At 46.4% G+C, this 16,920-nt stretch overlaps 8 protein-coding genes across 9 annotated transcripts in view; 2 read left to right on the forward strand and 6 right to left on the reverse strand.

Annotated features, from left to right (window-relative positions):
- Positions 1–16,920, reverse strand: part of LOC126558632 (14-3-3 protein epsilon) — a 321,858-nt gene that overhangs the window by 36,693 nt on the left and 268,245 nt on the right. The gene's annotated exons all lie outside the window — the stretch shown is intronic.
- LOC126559951 (uncharacterized) lies at positions 241–1,858 on the reverse strand. The gene is made up of 3 exons (XM_050216111.1): positions 1,530–1,858; positions 1,166–1,471; positions 241–1,104 (listed from the first exon to the last, which is right to left on the reverse strand). The coding sequence occupies exons 1-3, from the start codon at positions 1,851–1,853 to the stop codon at positions 241–243; spliced, it is 1,494 nt and encodes a 497-aa protein (XP_050072068.1). The 5' UTR covers positions 1,854–1,858.
- LOC126557133 (GATOR complex protein WDR24) lies at positions 2,070–4,595 on the forward strand. The gene is made up of 2 exons (XM_050212804.1): positions 2,070–2,212; positions 2,282–4,595. Exons 1-2 carry the CDS (start codon positions 2,107–2,109, stop codon positions 4,591–4,593), a joined length of 2,418 nt encoding a protein of 805 aa, XP_050068761.1. The 5' UTR covers positions 2,070–2,106; the 3' UTR covers positions 4,594–4,595.
- Positions 4,805–8,326, reverse strand: LOC126557031 (proton myo-inositol cotransporter-like). The gene is made up of 4 exons (XM_050212671.1): positions 7,475–8,326; positions 7,014–7,409; positions 6,740–6,931; positions 4,805–6,646 (listed from the first exon to the last, which is right to left on the reverse strand). Exons 1-4 carry the CDS (start codon positions 7,817–7,819, stop codon positions 4,805–4,807), a joined length of 2,775 nt encoding a protein of 924 aa, XP_050068628.1. The 5' UTR covers positions 7,820–8,326.
- Positions 9,692–10,940, reverse strand: LOC126559868 (opsin-1-like). The gene is made up of 2 exons (XM_050216042.1): positions 10,191–10,940; positions 9,692–10,111 (listed from the first exon to the last, which is right to left on the reverse strand). Exons 1-2 carry the CDS (start codon positions 10,902–10,904, stop codon positions 9,707–9,709), a joined length of 1,119 nt encoding a protein of 372 aa, XP_050071999.1. The 5' UTR covers positions 10,905–10,940; the 3' UTR covers positions 9,692–9,706.
- Positions 12,835–14,051, reverse strand: LOC126558327 (opsin-1-like). The gene is made up of 2 exons (XM_050214322.1): positions 13,323–14,051; positions 12,835–13,261 (listed from the first exon to the last, which is right to left on the reverse strand). The coding sequence occupies exons 1-2, from the start codon at positions 14,049–14,051 to the stop codon at positions 12,857–12,859; spliced, it is 1,134 nt and encodes a 377-aa protein (XP_050070279.1). The 3' UTR covers positions 12,835–12,856.
- On the forward strand, positions 14,619–15,222 carry LOC126559353 (uncharacterized). Its single transcript, XM_050215500.1, has 2 exons — positions 14,619–14,836; positions 14,924–15,222. Exons 1-2 carry the CDS (start codon positions 14,677–14,679, stop codon positions 15,220–15,222), a joined length of 459 nt encoding a protein of 152 aa, XP_050071457.1. The 5' UTR covers positions 14,619–14,676.
- On the reverse strand, positions 15,277–16,419 carry LOC126558355 (opsin-1-like). The gene has a single exon (XM_050214355.1). It carries the CDS (start codon positions 16,408–16,410, stop codon positions 15,298–15,300), a length of 1,113 nt encoding a protein of 370 aa, XP_050070312.1. The 5' UTR covers positions 16,411–16,419; the 3' UTR covers positions 15,277–15,297.

Genomic DNA, 16,920 nt, shown 5'->3' on the forward strand with positions numbered 1-16,920 from the left:
AGCTGAATTTGTTTATTTTTTTTTTATCAAACCATCACCAGAACATGTTTCAGTGATAAAAAAAAATGCTGATGGATATGATGCTTCGAGCTGTAATTTATTTTCAAAGAATGTACGGCAATAACAAGTTAATTTGCCGTGGATTGAGATAAAAAAAATATAATTATAATACATCTGACCATTTACCGTTTTTACCCTGGTCCCATTTGCATTTTTATCCAGGGTGCGAAACCATTCTTTCTACGCGAAACGCTTTCGCTTGGCCTGTTGATAGGTGACGAATGTTGACGCCGAAGGTGCGGATGAATCGGACAAAGTGTGTGACCTTCGTACTGCACTTGAGTGAGCTTCTACTCCTGAGGTAGATTTGAGTTCCCGCAATCCATTTTGTACGATCGTGCCGGTAGCTGACTTTTTCCACTGCACAACTCGCACAAATCCTTTGCAGCCATCAATGTGATTGCTGAACAACTTTCGCTTGATGCGATCCTGGCATATAGGACACATCATTTCGCACGCATCTCGAGTGAAAGCAATTGATCGATCAAACTGCCTAATGAATGTATCCGCCGTTGCTGTGTTTGAGGAAGTATCAGCCGAATCTTCCGCATCTACATTAACTGTATCGAGAATGGTACAAAAGTTCACCCTTGGTGTGTTAGAGGTAAGATCAATCGATTCCTGTACAGGCAATGTTGATTTGAATCGGCACCGAATATTTTCTCGCTTCGGCAGCATGTACTTTACATTGACGGCGTAACGTGTCGCTATTTTACCGCAAACTAGCTTGCTCATTTCGTACATTTTGTAAAACGTTCCTCCACAACTGTTGGCGTGCTCTTTCCACCATTCATTTTGCAGACCTGGAGGGCCATCAATCGAGCGTACAATTCCATGGAAGGGCTGGTAGTTGTGGCAAATGCCCGTGCACCGATACCACTGACTCCTGCACGTGGTATCGGTATTATTTAGCTTGTGATTAAAGGAAATGCTCGTTTGCAACGTGCTGTTCAAAAATGTCATAATTTTACGAAAATTTCCACCGTGTCCACTGTTGGGTTCTTGTATGCCCTCCATTTTAAGCAGTGCGTGAATCATTTCATGCTAAAATCAAAAAACCTAGTCAAATTTTGGTCAATCAGAACAAGCATCCCTTACAACTTACCAGAACAATACTGATGATTTCGATGCGGGGCCGTAACGCAAGCAGCGGCCCATTCAGGGCAATCGTATATCTACCCTCGTCATCGTTGAAGTTTCGGTTGGTACAGGAACTCCCCAAGCTATCGGACCAAACGATGAAAATTTTTTTCTTCTTGAATCGAGACTGGAAAAACTGTGCGTCGAATTTGGCGAATATAGCCTCGACGTTCGGGAGTACGTCAACAAATTTCCATTCGAAATTGTTCTCGGGATCCACATAAACTTGTAGCTCTTCTATGAAATACTCGTTGGTGTTGAGATCTTTGGTCTGGAAAATACGATTCGTTAGAATGGTGTATGATATATTGGACTACCTGGTAATTTACTTCTGACTTGCATGGTTTACGATCTGCTGAGGATCCATCATTATTTACACTTCCAGGCAATGGCGTGTTTGCTCTCTGAAGACTTCCACTTGCGCTCGCGGTTGTCTCGCTGGCTTCTAAAATAACATCGTCATCGCTATCGGAGAACAGCTCCACGGCTTCGGCTTTGTACTGAGCTTGAAGACGCTCTGCCAATTTATGATCCCGTTCAACGTAATCGACAATAAACACATCTTCCTCGCCGGAGCTTATTTCGAGGGTTTCTTGGTCGAACTGTTGCTGCAATCTTTTGGCAAACAAGTAATCCTCCTCCTCATTTTCCATTGTACTACCAGCTGCGTGTGTTGAACTTTCCGGTAAATGCAACTGGCTCATGCAAAACCGATGCAAAAACAAACCATGTCGATTTACGCAGGACATGACAGATGAAAAGGCGCATTTATCTGTCAACTGCCAAAAAGTGACATCGTGTCAAAGGAAATAAATAATAACAAATCGTGCGGTGAGAAGATTTTCCTTTTCCTTATCTGCTAGGCTTGATTACGCTGTTTTTCCGTTCGCGGTTGGTCGTACAAACATGGGGGATGTTAAAACATGCTCCATTCGCATTTGCCAAGATGGGCACGCCAACGCCCTTGCGTTAAATCGCGAATGTACGCAAATTGCTGTGGCTGGCAGAAGCTGTGAGTATGAAAGCTTTCGTGGAAAACGTACCCCGAAAACATTAGTAAAGATTCTTGTGCTTTTCCCAGTGCTGAAGGTTTTTTCGATTGAAAACGATGGATTCACGGAGGTATGTAATATGCGTGGCGGTAAAAACCAAAACCTAAGTTACTCGTCGAATGATGTCGCCTGGAGTGCACTGGACTCAAACATCCTCGCTACCGCTGCCACGAACGGCGTCGTTTCCGTCTGGGACTTGTCCAAGTTCGGTCGTCAAAAACAACTGCTAGTGTACAACGAGCACGAGCGGACGGCTCATTCGGTTGCGTTCCACGGAACGGAGGCAAATCTTTTGATTTCGGGATCGCAGGACGGAACTATCAAATGTTTTGACCTACGGACGGATAAATCGGCCATAAATACTTACTTTAGCAACTCAGAAAGCGTACGTGATGTAAAGTTTAGTCCACATACACCCAACACGTTTGCGGCCGTTTCCGAGAATGGTACCGTGCAGCTATGGGACATTCGCAGGAACGATCGATGCACGGCCCAATTCACTGCACACAGTGGGCCAATTTACACGTGCGATTGGCATCCGAATCAGCCATGGTTGGCCACGGGTAGTCGCGACAAGCAGATCAAGGTGTGGAACACTAACCCCAAAAACACGTCACTTGAGACGGCGAAAAACGTTTCACTTGAGTATACCATACATACGATCGCGGTCGTCGGTAGGATTCGATGGCGTCCGGATAAAATGTATCACATTGCAAGCTGTGCGCTGGTGGTGGACAATAGTATCTACATCTGGGATCTTCGCCGACCCTATATACCGTACGCTTCCTTTAACGAGCATTCAAACGTTACGACGGGCATAGCGTTCAAGGGTAACGATCGGCACGTGCTGCTGTCCACCAGCAAGGACTCGACAATATTTAAGCACGTGTTTAAAGACGCCACCCGTCCTGCAATGAAAGCGAATCCGCAGGGAGCCAACTTCAACTACAAGGGTGATTTGCTGTACGCCTACGAGATGAAGCTAATTCCTCCCCCTCCTCCATCGAGTTTACTTAGCCAAGGTACCGCATTATTGGGTTCGCGGCAAAAAACGTCCCCGTCAGCCGATCAGTTTCACCTGGCAAAATCGAATCTTTCCAACTTTTCTACCAAAACTATCAACATGAATGCGAAGGACGTTACCAAAACTTCACTTCTGAAGGATTACTTGGCACTGAAAGGGTGCGCCAAAGAGTACATGCTTACCGGAGCCTCTCTATCGGAGGTTTGTAGCCATAATGCGGCTATAGCGAAAAAGTATGGCAAAACCAACGTCAGTTTTCTGTGGAACTTCATATCGCAACTGTACGCCTACAGCTCCACCGCTAGCATAAAGCTGGAACAGCGCAATTCGGGCACAATACAGAATGCTGGTAGTCGCTTGATGGCTCAAATTTCTAACCAATCCAGCACTGGAAGAAGTGAAGACCGAACAATGGGTAGCGGTGGTCATCCCGCAGCGGGCATTACGAATAACGTAAGCAACGTCAGCACTGACGATTACAATGAGTTTGCTAACAACAATAACGCCAATGAAGCCCATGGTATGGGGCAGCTACTGTCGGTGGATATAGAACCGGACAAGTGTGACTTCGTTTTTGGTGAAACAGAGCTTACGTTCGATTCGGTCGATTGTATTAAAGGCTTCCGGGATGGATTTCTTTACACTGGTCCGCACGATCTGGTGAAAGATTACACTTTTCCAAGTTCAAATCTAATGAATGCCCACGAACTACATCAAACGCATCCCCGAAAGCATCTGATGGCGGAAAAGTCGCAGGAAACTTCACCGCCGCCGAATCCGGCTCCGTCGTTCCTGAAAATTTCCGATCACAACCCAACACCACCCATTTGGGAACCGCACCAGGTGCTGGCCGAGTGTTTAACGTTGCAAACAGAGATTGGCGATGTCCAGACGTCGTCCTGCATTCTCATGGCTCTCGGTGAGCGAAGGCACAGTTTGCAGATCGACGAAAGTCTCCAAGAGAACTGGCTGCTGTCGTACATCGAGCTTCTGCACCGACATCAGCTGTGGAACGAAGCAACGCAGGTGATTAACATTAGCTGGATCCGATCTGTGCTGGAGATGAATCAACAATCCACGACAATGTACACGAGCTGTGGCCAATGCTCGAAGCAACTGGTAAGTGCGATGGGATGGTACTGTTCACGCTGCAAGTCCGCCCAAAGTTCAAAGTGCAGTGTTTGCAATGGGGTTGTCCGTGGACTGTACGCCTGGTGTCAGGGATGTTCGCATGGAGGCCACCTAGAACATTTGAAGCAATGGTTTGCCAACAACTCCAAGTGTCCCAGGTGTGGTCACCTGTGTGAGTACGAATAAGCAATAAATGTAAAACGATGTAATGTGATTAGGATTGTTTAAAGTATCGCTTGCAAGCACGGTTCAGTTTTTTCGGTCGACAAATGAAAGAATCTAGTAGTTGGTTTATGTATGACGCTTCGGCATGATAGCTAAAGTGGAAATTTAATTTAATTTAATAACCGGTGTACGAACAAGCAAACAACTCACAAAGTATCTGTTTTATTAACTTTTACATGTCGGTTGATTCATCGCTCGAACTTAAATGAAACACCGCATTGTCCAGACCACTGCTTGCTCGTCCAATTTGGTCCACTCCATAGTCATCCATCGCGTACGCGGACAAGGAGGTCAATTTGGTGGTACTGTTGAACATTTTCCGATCCGTCAACATTCCACCATTAGTGGAAGGAACTATCGCTGCGTCGCGAAGACGGTCTTTTTCGAGTGCTTCCAGATCGTGTGCGCTGGTTATGTGACGCATTGGACGCTTCGGTGCCAGTTGGGTGCCGTCACTTTTATCTTGACAACGGAGTAGGTATTCTTCAAACTTTCTATTGCTTTCACAGCTTTGGAAATCGAACTGATGAGACGGTGGAGGTCTTTTTGCCCGAGCACGAACCGGCCGATTCATGGGTTGAATTTTGTGTATTGGAAGCTTCAAATCGTTAGTAGCATTGAGGATCGATTGTTTCCCGCAAGATATCTTACGAGTTGGAAGAGCGACAGGATCGTTAACGGGGATAGCATTGGCGGATTTGTTTCTGGACAAGGGAGGTTTGGGAGCGGTTGCTGGTAACTGCATCGCCGTATGGTGTGGTGGCGGTGTGACAATCGTATCCGGAAGTGTTTCGGATATTTTACGAAACACTTGTGGATGGGGCTGATCCTGGCGATTGTCTTCCAACGTGTAAGAGGTCCAGGAAGAATTGCGACTCATTTCGGAATGGTTGTGTGAGTGCTGGGAATTAAATGATGCCCTCGAAAAGTCGGATACAGTCGTATTACGGGAAGATTGGGACATTTGACGAGGCACCAGAGAAATTCGTCTCGCCCGATCAATATCGTCCTTTAACGGGTAGGGTTTCGGTGGAATCGGTGGCGGGATGGTCTGTAGGCTGCCGGTGGAAATCTTAGGTCCAGGTCGGGGTGGGGCCGGTGCTTCCTGATCGATTCTAGCGGACCGTTCACTTGGCGAGAGAAAGTATGTTTCGATTTCCTGAAGCGATTTGCCCTCCGTTTCAGGAAGCACTTTGTAAAGAATCATGGCTCCGACGATCGTTACCAGTGAGTAGATCCAAAATGTTCCCGGCAGAGTGAAGACTGCTAACATTTTTAGGAACGTTTTATTGGCAATGAAACCAAAGATGTATGCGATACCTCCCGCAAGGCCTGAACCACCGCTACGTACGTTGGGAGCAAAGAGCTCTCCGATCAGTATCCACGGTATCAAGCGAATGCCGATGTGCGTTAAAAAGGCGCTGCCAAGCAGCAGGGTCAGTGGTACCCAGACGAACTTATTCTTGTTCACGTGCGGTAGTGGTACAAACACCTCTCTTGGTATAGCGGATTTCACGTACTCTCCGTAGCTGATCGTGATATTGATCGGTTCGTTTAGACTATCGTTGAGGTAGTAATTAGTGAAGCTTTGTGCGGCATATACTATGCCTTCTAACGAGCTATTACGGCTCTCGAACCGATCCAGTGCGCTTCTGTTGCCAAGCTGCATCTCAACGTGCGTAAAATTGAGCGATTGCAGCTCGGAGCTGTTGCGATGCCACTCCGCAATAACTTCCTTCGTTTGCAAGGGAATGACTGCGATGTCCGCTTTGATGGAGGATACATTTGCTACCACGTTCTGAACGGCTGCACCCGGGATGTCGTTCACGAAGTAGGCATAACTGGCGGCTCCAAAAAAACAGACGGCGCATCCAATAGTGGAGGTAAACACCAAAGGTCGCTTACCAGTGCGGTGCACTAGAAACACACAGAATAGTGTGCCGACAAGCTCGGTCAGACCGAGCAAACACGTCGCGTAGTATTTGTTGATAGGGGCTTTCAACGTGTGAAAGATCTAATTGAAAATGCCAACACGATATAGGATACGTTGTCAGAGCTGGAGGTTAACGGAAGAAATATGCTAAAAAATGTAACCAAGGCCACCTACCTGGACGGCGTACGTTTGCAGTGTCGTCATACCGGAAAAGTGACCGATAAAGAAGCACAGCAGGATGATACCGAATGGTTGCAGGAATGCACGCTGCGTGTAGAGCCGCGCCTTGTCGACAATCGTGAAGTCCTTCTGCAGTTCCGCGTCTTTAGCCATTTGACGCTCGATTTCCATAAATTCTACTTCAACCTAAGGTGGGGTACGGTGGTGACGTAAGCTTATTAGCCGTAGTTTCCGTTCAATCACGAAGGTGCTCTCCGCCATTACTCACCTGCTCCTTCGAGGTCCATCCGCGTAGCCAAGCAAGTGCCGCCTTGGATTCTTCGAGACGAGCTTTGCTTGCTAGCCAAACGGGACTTTCCGGTATGAAAAAGAGTAATAAAGCAGCCAGTACCGGTACCACGGCACTAACCAATGCGACTGTGCGCCATTTCATAAAACTGCCCATAAGGAATTCGAGCAAGACGCCCAAGATGACACAGGTTGAACCCGTAGCGGCTAGCATGCCTCGATAACGTGGTTGAGTAATTTCCGCAACGTAGGTTAACACCGGAGCTTCGCCGAGTCCGCCACTGAGACCAGCCAGCGCAAGACCCAAGTAAAGGTACGTTACATCGCTGGCGTAATGGAACAACATCCAGGCGATGAAAATGGGTATGTTGATAAGCTGCGTGGGAAAACTTGTGTTAAGAGTGTTAGGAGCACGAACTGTTCCCGCCCCGCAATATATACCTGCATTGCTCGCCGTCTACCGATTGGTTGGGCAAGCATGCCGGAGAAAATGCTGCCCAACGGAACACAGATCAAGTTGATGGAACTCAGCCAAGAAATTTGTTCTCGGCTCAGTATTACGTCCCTCTCGAGCGCAGGTTCACGGCCATCGCCACCCTGTATAGCGGGGATCACAATCGTCGGAAAACCCAGCGTCATCCCATACCCGAGTAGTAGCACATTTTTTACACCAACAGCACAGGCCTGAGCGAGCAGAGATTTACGACCTTCAGCTGGTTGCACTGGTTCCGGTTGCTTCTTCCACGACACATTCAAACGATCTGATTTCGTATCTTCTTCAGGCATTTCGGCGATACACTTTTCACGGTTTATGTAATCGAATGGTGTGTATACGGTGGCCGGATGGGTTTCGGCCAGCTGGGTGCGATACTGGTAGGAAACCTCACGATCACTAGTGCAGCTACTCGTACTGCTCGTTTTGCGTATGGCCAAACCGTACGGATCCGGATCGCGAAACTGTTCGCCGACAAAGTTTAGCTTCTCCTTGCGCTTGCCATAGTTAGTTTTACGCACGGCTAGCTGATATGGATCAGGATCTTCGAACTTTTCACCTGTCAGTACCACGTTCGAACGTGTGCGATTCTTTTTCCTTCGTTCCTTGCGTTGCTGAGACTGCCGTTCTCCGTGAATTGGTTTACTGTTACTGCGCTGCGTTTGTAGCTCGATCCGTAGCGCTTTAACGGTGTGAGACAGTTTAGAGAACCGGTGCTGGTTGTGGTCGTCGTCACTATGATGCTGCTTTCGGCAATCGATGTTGCTGCGGAAGTTTTGCGAATCGGTTAACACCAGTTTGCTATTACCTTCCAAAATGATGGGCTACAGTGGCATGGGGAGGGTTCTACGTTGCTGCCGAACCAGGCGGCAAGGTTGGAAGAGTTCCGACGGTAAATTTGTGTGTTCGTTCGATTAGCGATGTGTGCTCCGGATGAAGGTGTAAATAGGGAAACCGTTGTAACTCGTGCAAAGAGTGAGATAAGCGAAGCAGAAATTTGATCTTCATTCATGTTTACTTTAATCTCCTCTGATCTTATCGCAAACCAATCGCGGTGATCTGTGTATCATTAGGTGATCATTTTTCCTTAAATCATTAATGATCTACATTACCTTTAACGTGATAATAAATTTCCTATATCCTTTACACGATCATAGGTAACATAGCGGCAAAAAAGAAGGCTATTATCCATTCTTAGTGACTTAAAGATGGTAGAATTATATTCTAATAAACTAGGATTTCTATTGTACAATTGCTTTTCATTGAACAATTGCCCTAAGCTAGACATTGTAGGTAGTTTCAAGCGCTATTTACAAGACACGTGTTACGCCGAATTTCCGATCGTCAGAGCTTTATGCAATTCGATGCACCATGTAATTTATAAACGGCCTATTATTTGAACGCCGGACAGGGGAGCTTGCTTCTGCATCCGAGCTTTACACTTACCTCGTCTGTACCATGGCGGGAACAGAAACGGCTGATATCGGTTTAGCCACGGGAATTGCTTTTTGTTCACTCAATTCTATGACGCACAAGCTTACACTTTTATTTTGTGATATTTTTAGCTTCCGTTATGGCCAAAAAAGCCGCAAGGGTAAAAAGGCTAACAATTCTATTTGTTCACAATTTCAAAACAGTTTCGTTTCGTGTTTACGTGATTACGGAACAGACTTCATGCATGGATAAGTTATTCGCGACTGTCCCACGCGAAAGCACTAGCCATCCAGGATTCTCCAGCGATCGCGATCAGTGGCTGATCTGAATTCTGGGATTTTACTACGGACCGATGTGCATATGTGTGCGCGAACAGTAGCGACCAGTCGTAAACGCGGTATTTTATTGACCAAACGGGGAAGCTTCGGTTCGGTAAGGGCTGTATAAATAGTTCCCCAACCGCTGAGGTGGGGAATTTTGTCGGGAATTACAATACGATCACGCATGTACTTTCTGCTGGTGGGTGCATTTGTTCGGACAATCGATATCATCGAGATCGAGGAGGCGCATACAACAAACGTATCATTTCATTGATTCTAGAGCTTTTATTTACTAAATAAAATTTGCATTCAAAAATAAAATACAAATTTTGCATTCGAAGCCGTTGAACGTCAGCATAAGATGAGGTCCGTAGTTATATATCTTGCAAGCCGCTTGATCAGCTGCTCGATCGCCAAAAAACCAGTTTAGGCTGCTGACTTCTCCTCCGAAACGCCGGTGGTAGCCGATGCAACAGACTGTCCATCGTCGCTGTTATCCTGGCAGGATAGCGACGGGAACTTCTGGTACAGAGCAGCGCGGTACTTCGGATGGCTGATGCCGTACACAATCGGGTTGTAGACGGCGTTGGCCTTGGCGAATAGCGAGCCCCAGATGGTGGCCAGCGGGCTGATCGGAGCGGCCTTGAAGATGCCGGTGTAGTTGATGACCAGATACGGAGTCCAGGCCATGAACCAGAGCGAGATGGTGACCAGGGCGACCTTGGCCAGCTTCATCTCGGTGCTGGTGTTCTGGGCTTCCTGCGAACGCAGCGAGGCGACGTTCATCTTCTTGGCCTGCTCGCGCATGTTCTTCTCGTGTGCAGACACAGCCTGGAAAGTGGAATAAAAGTTATGGGTATGATAAGCTCACGATGTGAATTACGGCCGGTCGGTGGCACTGTAACCCTACCTGGATGATGTAGATGTACGAGTAGATGATGCTGAACAGAGGCAGGTAGTACACGAAGCCAGAGTAGATCAGAATGTATGATCGGCTGGTGAAATCCTGCGATAGATAGTCAGTTCCGCAAGCGGTCATGTTACCCTCCGGCACGTATCGGTTCCATCCGAACAGAGGAGCCAAAGTCCAGAGCAGAGAGAACGCCCAGATGCCCAGGATGCGCAGCAAAGCTCCGTTGTTGGTCATCGGCTTCGCCGAGAGACCCTTCACGATGACGTTGTAACGGTCAAACGCAATCATAGTCATGGTCCAGATCGAGGCACAGCCGAACAGTGATCCAAACATGGCGTAGAGCTCGCAAGCGAATGGGCCAAAGACCCAGGTCTCGTGCCAGCAGTTGATCACCATCGGAGGAGCCATGGTAAACATCATCAGGAAATCGGAGAAGGCCAAATTGACCACCAGCAAGTTGGAAGGGGTTCGGAGTGCCTTGGTATTGGTGAAGATATAAATAACGCAACCGTTGCCGATGATGGAAACGACGCCAAGGATAAAGATGGCGAAGCCCAGGATCGAGTGCCATAGCGGGTTCATCGGTGGGAACTGATACCAGTGAGCGTCCACCATGTGGAGCATCTCTGCCGGTACCTTATCGACGACCGTTACATTGCTGACCACCGTCTGGGTCCAGGCGCTGAAGTGTGGCTCTGCGAACGCTGCCATCCTAGTTCCTCTGCGTGGAGAATTCCCTCTCAAGACGCGAAAGCGTTGCGAATATCCACAAAAACTCTAACGAGCCGCGTGTTTGCTAGAGTGGTTCGACCACGTACACTATTCACTGGTTTTGGATAAGCTGAAGAAAATCGCTTTTCAGGGCGAACTACTCCAGGCTTACTGTAGCTACTTGAGAACTCTACTCAACTGATCACCGGTGTTGTACCAAGGAACAACTCGTCCTTCTGTCGGGCACGACTAGCTTTTATAGCGCGAAAAATTGGGCAGCCAGCCTTGCCACTAATTCGATTAGCTATTTCGTGCACGGTTTCGGCGGTACCGCGAGTGCATTCATAATTTCGAGACAAAAAAACGCTAATCCTTAACGTAATAATTTGTCCATTTTTGGTGCTTCTTTGCACTGCCACACTGGCCACAAACAGAGTCGACGGATTATGCGTCACGGGAAATTTAATTGTGCCTTACATGTTCATAGTAAATCGAGTTTCATGCACGAGTTCCCTATTATTCATGTTTTTCTGACACGTTTCTTATCATAAAAGCATTCATTATGTCCGTAAATATTTCATGAGTTATTTTAGAATAAAATATTAACGCAGTTGGAAGGAATACGGCCTGGCCGTCATTACGAAAAAAAAAATCGAAGTTTGATGATTTTCTACTTCTTATTGGCTTAACGACCTACTGGGTTACGCCGTTGGATAGTCAGTCCTCTCTACGGGGGAACGGGGTAATATTTAAGGATAAGATTTGAACCCCGGTCCTGCCGTGTGAAAACCGGCGCTGCCATCTGTATCCGGTACTGTCCTCCAAACGAGAGCTTTCCAGCTAGGTGTAAGTGAAGCCAGAAATGGAATGCCCAAGAAATTCCAAAATCATAGTGATGCAACAGAAGCAAAGGAGAAACACTGAAGGAGACGAAAGACAATCATAATATCAGTAACCTAATATCAGTTATCTCTGTATTGAAACTTCCATGCCCATAGAACAACATTTTAACTCAAACATGAGGTGGTATGTACAGCATAATGTTAATATATCGATCATGTTAGAATAGTGACACGCTTTTATGCTTATGTTGCCAAGACGTAACAAAACAATAGGGCCACTAGTTTTTTCGAAAATAGCTGGAAAAATTGAAGAGATAGATAAAATTGATGTTCTGCAAAGTTGTAGAAAATTGAAAAATACGTTTACATACATTTTTTTTCATATTATTACGTGCCCCATTACATATATTTAACTCAAATGACTATAGGGTCACTTACTAAAATCCATTATTTTTTACGTAAGAGGCATCTTTTAGTAGAACAGGCTCCCGGACAATGTAAACCAAATTTTAAAGATTTTTTGTTTATGTTTAGTAAACGTATTTCTTATTTTTTTACAACTATGCACAACATCACTTTTACTATCGCTTCAACTTTTCCAGTTATTCTCAAAAAACTAGTGGCCCTATTGTTCTGTTACACACTGTATTAACCGTTCGTACAAAAGTAACAAATAATGTCAAATAACTTTCTCCGATTAGATGTCGTGATTTTTCCTCAGAGCAGAGATAACATAATCAATCAAATGAATAGCCAGACACCGTGAATGAATAGTCTTACTTCCATATTGCTCTATTACGTTTCTATTATTCTAATGTGCTATTTTGTCTTGCAATTATGCTACTAAACTTACATAAAAGTACAATAGTGAAGTTCTTGTCAGGCTTTCGGTAATTAACATTACTTTCAGCTAACAAAAGACTCAATATTTATCTGGGTGTAACGAGAAAATCTCAAACAGTTTATTCTTCAAATTTACGCAAGCATACTGATTTATAAATATTGCACATATAACATTATCACAATAAATTTCGACCATTTCTGGGAATTCAATTTAGCCCATTCAGTTAATAGTAATCTATTGCCGAACTTTGTGGTCAGCCATCAGTTTCAGGTTTCGCATTGATCGGCAGCAGTCGCACAGGAAGCTATGGAACTCTGATCGGTAGAATCGACCTTTCGACGGAAAGCTAATGACGGGAAGCGCTCGTGCAGAGCAGCCCGGTACTTTGGATGGCTAATGCCGTAAACTATCGGATTGTACACAGCATTAGCTTTGGCAAATACCGATCCCCAGATCGTTTGTAGCGGGCTGATGGGACTGGAAACAAATATCCCGGCATAATTGATAACCAGATATGGTGTCCAGGCCATGAACCAGAGAGTTATCGTAACGAGTGCCACTTTGGCCAGTTTAATTTCTGCATTCGTTTTCGATGCATCCGTCGAGCGTAGGGAAGCAACATTCATTTTTTTCGCCTGCTCTCGCATGTTCCGTTCATGTGCAGAAACAGCCTATAAAGATGGAAGGAAAGATTCTCAAGCACAAGAAGCATAAATCGGCCACACATGTTACCTTTAGAATGTAGGAATAGCAGTAGATGATAAGTAATAGCGGCAACCAATAGACGAACACCGAGTACGCGTAAATGTAGGACACACTTATCCAATCCTTCGAGAGGTAGTCCGTGCCGCACGCACTCATGTTGCCTTCCGGTACGTAGCGGTTCCAGCCGAACAGTGGCGCTAGCGTCCAGACGAGTGAGTTGACCCATACGAAGAGAATTCGCATCACCGATCCGACATAAGTGAGCGGTTTGGCGGCTAAACCCTTTACGATCACGTTGTACCGATCGAAGGCGATCATTGTCATGCTCCAGATCGAAACGCAGCCCGACAATGAACCGAACATTCCATATATTTCGCACATCAACGGTCCAAACACCCAGGTCTCGTGGTACGAATTGATAATGAGCGGTGGAGCCATCGTAAACATCATCATGAAATCGGCAAACGCTAGATTGATCACCATCAGGTTGGATGGCGTACGGAGACCTTTGGTGGACGAGAATATCAGTATCACGCATCCGTTGCCTACGATAGAAATCAAAGCCAGCAATCCAATGGTGGTGGCCAGTGCAGCATGCCACTTGGTCTCCAAAGGCGGAAACTGATACCAGTGTGTGTCAACGAGATGGAGCATCTCAGCGGGCACCCTATCCACCACGGTCAAGTTAGCCACCGAGATGGTCCACGTAAGTGCCTGCGGACTAAGTGGCCCGATGATGGCCGGAGGATTTTTCATGATATACTGTATCAGGAGCAAAAGGACGAACCACGTATCTAACAGAAGCACGAACAAACGGTTATAATAATGGTGTTCTACTAAACTTTTAGAGCTCGCCGCCGGTCACTTTCTGAGATCGAGGATACTGAACGACTCAATCTTGCAAAAGTGCCATAGTATCATATTTATAGCGAGCTATGGCGCTTCTAGTGATTACAATAATTGAATTAGTGACCAGCAATAAAAATTCTCAGATTGACGGAGGATTGACAGATAAAGCTTAACCCGTGAGAGATTAGCGTACGGCAAATATTGGCGAACGCAAGGACCAATTGCGTCGGTGTTGCTGTTGCGTCAGTAGCCGCCAATGCGTTATGATTGCTTTCCGATTGTCCGTCTGTGTGATCCGCTATGCTTTAGTGGGAATCAGCCAGCTAGCTATGGTTCAGCTAGAAGGAATGGTTCACTGAACGGGTAAGGTATTACTGCTAAGTTTGTGGTATTACTTGCTCGCTGTTATACATTTTACACGCCTGCGCAATGACGTAGCAGCAAGCGGTTTGGGAAGAGCAGTCTCAGTCGTTCATACCATCTTAGCAACCCGTTGGCAACCGTTGTTTGAATCGCAGGAGCGTTTGCGAACATGGCGTTTGCTGGGAACATTCAGACTTTTCGAAAAAACTGTCCCTCGCAGTGTTTTCCGTTCAAAATCGGTACAAAACAAAGATCCGAGTTTGGGGAGCATGATTTCTGTACCGAGTATGACAACAATTTTATGCCGTTTAACAACTCTTCAAAACCAGGTAATGCAGTTTGTGTTCTTGTGGTGATGATGCTGAACATCAGTTGATTGTGATTTTGTATTGTGTTACTACTTTACTCCCGGTTAGTCCTGCGCCGTGATCAGATGCGAGAAGTTTACAAGGAAAAAATAACCTTAACTTTAACGAAGAATGCAAATGAACAGTTGGAAACTCTACATCGGCAGGAAGAGGAACGAAAACAGCTGAGAAAACGTATGAATTATTACATGGCAAAGGATAACGAGCGCGATCCTCAATATAGTCTACAACGTACGGATGATGTGGTCACATTTTGGAGCTATCGCATCCGGCGGAACGCCAACCATCGCCGAAATAATGATTTTACCAAGCCACATGACGAGAAACTGGACGTTCAGTTTGAATAAACGGCCGAGTTGACACATTTTATTGCTTATCATTGTTTTTATAGCATATTTGCGTATTACAAAATGATCCGTATTTTAAGCTTTCTCATCTGAGGCCTGGGTAGCACCGGACGCTACCGACTGCCCATCGTCAGCTGGTGCATCCTGGCACGACAGAGATGGGAACTTTTGGTACAGAGCAGCGCGGTACTTCGGATGGCTGATGCCATACACAATCGGGTTGTAGACGGCGTTGGCTTTGGCGAATAGCGAGCCCCAGATGGTGGCCAGCGGGCTGATCGGAGCGGCCTTGAAGATGCCGGTGAAGTTGATGACTAGATACGGAGTCCAGGCCATGAACCAGAGCGAGATGGTGACCAGGGCGACCTTGGCCAGCTTCATCTCGGTGCTGGTGTTCTGGGCTTCCTGCGTTCGCAGCGAGGCGACGTTCATCTTCTTGGCCTGCTCGCGCATGTTCTTTTCGTGTGCGGACACAGCCTTCAGGATGAAGGTGTACGAGTAGATGATGGTCAGCAGAGGCAGCCAGTACACGAAGATGGCGTAGACGATGATGTATGAACGGCTCAGCCACGTCTGGGTCAGGTAGTCGGTTCCGCAAGCGGTCATGTTACCCTCCGGCACGTATCGGTTCCATCCGAAGAGCGGGGCCAGAGTCCAGAACAGTGCGAACGCCCATACGCCTAGAATGCGCAGGAGAGCTCCGTTGTTGGTCATCGGTTTCGCCGAAAGACCCTTCACGATAACGTTGTATCGGTCAAACGCAATCATGGTCATGGTCCAGATCGAGGCACAGCCGAACAGCGATCCAAGCATAGCGTAGAGCTCACAGGCGAACGGTCCGAAAGTCCAGGTCTCGTGCCAGCAGTTGATCACCATTGGCGGTCCCATGGTAAACATCATGAAGAAGTCGGAGAAGGCCAAATTGACCACCAGCAAGTTGGAGGGAGTCCGCAGAGACTTGGTGTTCGTGAAGATGTACATCACACAACCGTTTCCGGTCATCGAGATCATTCCGAGCACGAAGATGGCGAAGCCCAGAATCGAGTGCCACAGCGGGTTCATCGGTGGGAACTGGTTCCAGTGGGGATGCACCATGTGGAGCATCTCTGGCGGGACCTTATCCACAACGGTCATGTTGCCAGAACCCTGGGTCCAGGCATCGAAATGCGGTTCCACGAATGCTGCCATTGCGTATCTGTAAGCAAGGTTTCAATTCAGTTCAGAAATATTTTTAAAATAATTCAACCAATTACTGTAATTGCAAATCAAATCTTGTACATATGATTTGGTGGAAATCTTACTTTGTTGTGTGTAGAAAGGCACAGCTGAACAATACTCAAGCCGAAGAAAATCGTTGTTATACGAACTACTTCAGCTGCACAGTGATGCTTCTCTCAGGGATTCCCTACACCGACTCAAGCATTTCTATGCACCGACTAGCTATTTATACGGCCAAGAATGCAACTCCCTTTCTACGCTATGCAATTAGTAATTGAATTATGTTAAAGGGTTTATCATCGTAAGAAGTATGCAAGCATTCCGAAGGAATCGGGACGGTGGCAAAGAATTGATTCGTTCAATATTGATTAGTTGCCACAATTTGCAAACGTGACATGTTTGGGAATGAAATCACACTGTAGTTTTTCGACTACACGGTTTAGTCATCTAGTAGCTTTACTTAAATTTTCACCAATTCGG

The sequence above is a fragment of the Anopheles maculipalpis genome, chromosome 2RL (assembly GCF_943734695.1).
Source record: "Anopheles maculipalpis chromosome 2RL, idAnoMacuDA_375_x, whole genome shotgun sequence".
Lineage (NCBI taxonomy): Eukaryota > Metazoa > Arthropoda > Insecta > Diptera > Culicidae > Anopheles > Anopheles maculipalpis.

Excerpts from the sequence above, each read along its gene's own strand:
- LOC126559951 (XM_050216111.1), bottom strand. The coding sequence starts at position 1,853 with ATGGAAAATGAGGAGGAGGATTACTTGTTTGCCAAAAGATTGCAGCAA. Across the intron at positions 1,472-1,529 it reads GTAAACCATGCAAGTCAGAA|ACCAAAGATCTCAACACCAA; the intron begins GTAAATTACCAG and ends CGTATTTTCCAG. Across the intron at positions 1,105-1,165 it reads AAATCATCAGTATTGTTCTG|CATGAAATGATTCACGCACT; the intron begins GTAAGTTGTAAG and ends TTTTGATTTTAG.
- LOC126557133 (XM_050212804.1), top strand. The coding sequence starts at position 2,107 with ATGGGGGATGTTAAAACATGCTCCATTCGCATTTGCCAAGATGGGCAC. Across the intron at positions 2,213-2,281 it reads TGCTGTGGCTGGCAGAAGCT|TGCTGAAGGTTTTTTCGATT; the intron begins GTGAGTATGAAA and ends TGCTTTTCCCAG.
- LOC126557031 (XM_050212671.1), bottom strand. The coding sequence starts at position 7,819 with ATGCCTGAAGAAGATACGAAATCAGATCGTTTGAATGTGTCGTGGAAG. Across the intron at positions 7,410-7,474 it reads GTAGACGGCGAGCAATGCAG|CTTATCAACATACCCATTTT; the intron begins GTATATATTGCG and ends TTTCCCACGCAG. Across the intron at positions 6,647-6,739 it reads TGCAAACGTACGCCGTCCAG|ATCTTTCACACGTTGAAAGC; the intron begins GTAGGTGGCCTT and ends ATTTTCAATTAG.
- LOC126559868 (XM_050216042.1), bottom strand. The coding sequence starts at position 10,904 with ATGGCAGCGTTCGCAGAGCCACACTTCAGCGCCTGGACCCAGACGGTG. Across the intron at positions 10,112-10,190 it reads CGTACATCTACATCATCCAG|GCTGTGTCTGCACACGAGAA; the intron begins GTAGGGTTACAG and ends TCCACTTTCCAG.
- LOC126558327 (XM_050214322.1), bottom strand. The coding sequence starts at position 14,051 with ATGAAAAATCCTCCGGCCATCATCGGGCCACTTAGTCCGCAGGCACTT. Across the intron at positions 13,262-13,322 it reads GCTATTCCTACATTCTAAAG|GCTGTTTCTGCACATGAACG; the intron begins GTAACATGTGTG and ends CCATCTTTATAG.
- LOC126559353 (XM_050215500.1), top strand. The coding sequence starts at position 14,677 with ATGGCGTTTGCTGGGAACATTCAGACTTTTCGAAAAAACTGTCCCTCG. Across the intron at positions 14,837-14,923 it reads TAACAACTCTTCAAAACCAG|TCCTGCGCCGTGATCAGATG; the intron begins GTAATGCAGTTT and ends ACTCCCGGTTAG.
- LOC126558355 (XM_050214355.1), bottom strand. The coding sequence starts at position 16,410 with ATGGCAGCATTCGTGGAACCGCATTTCGATGCCTGGACCCAGGGTTCT.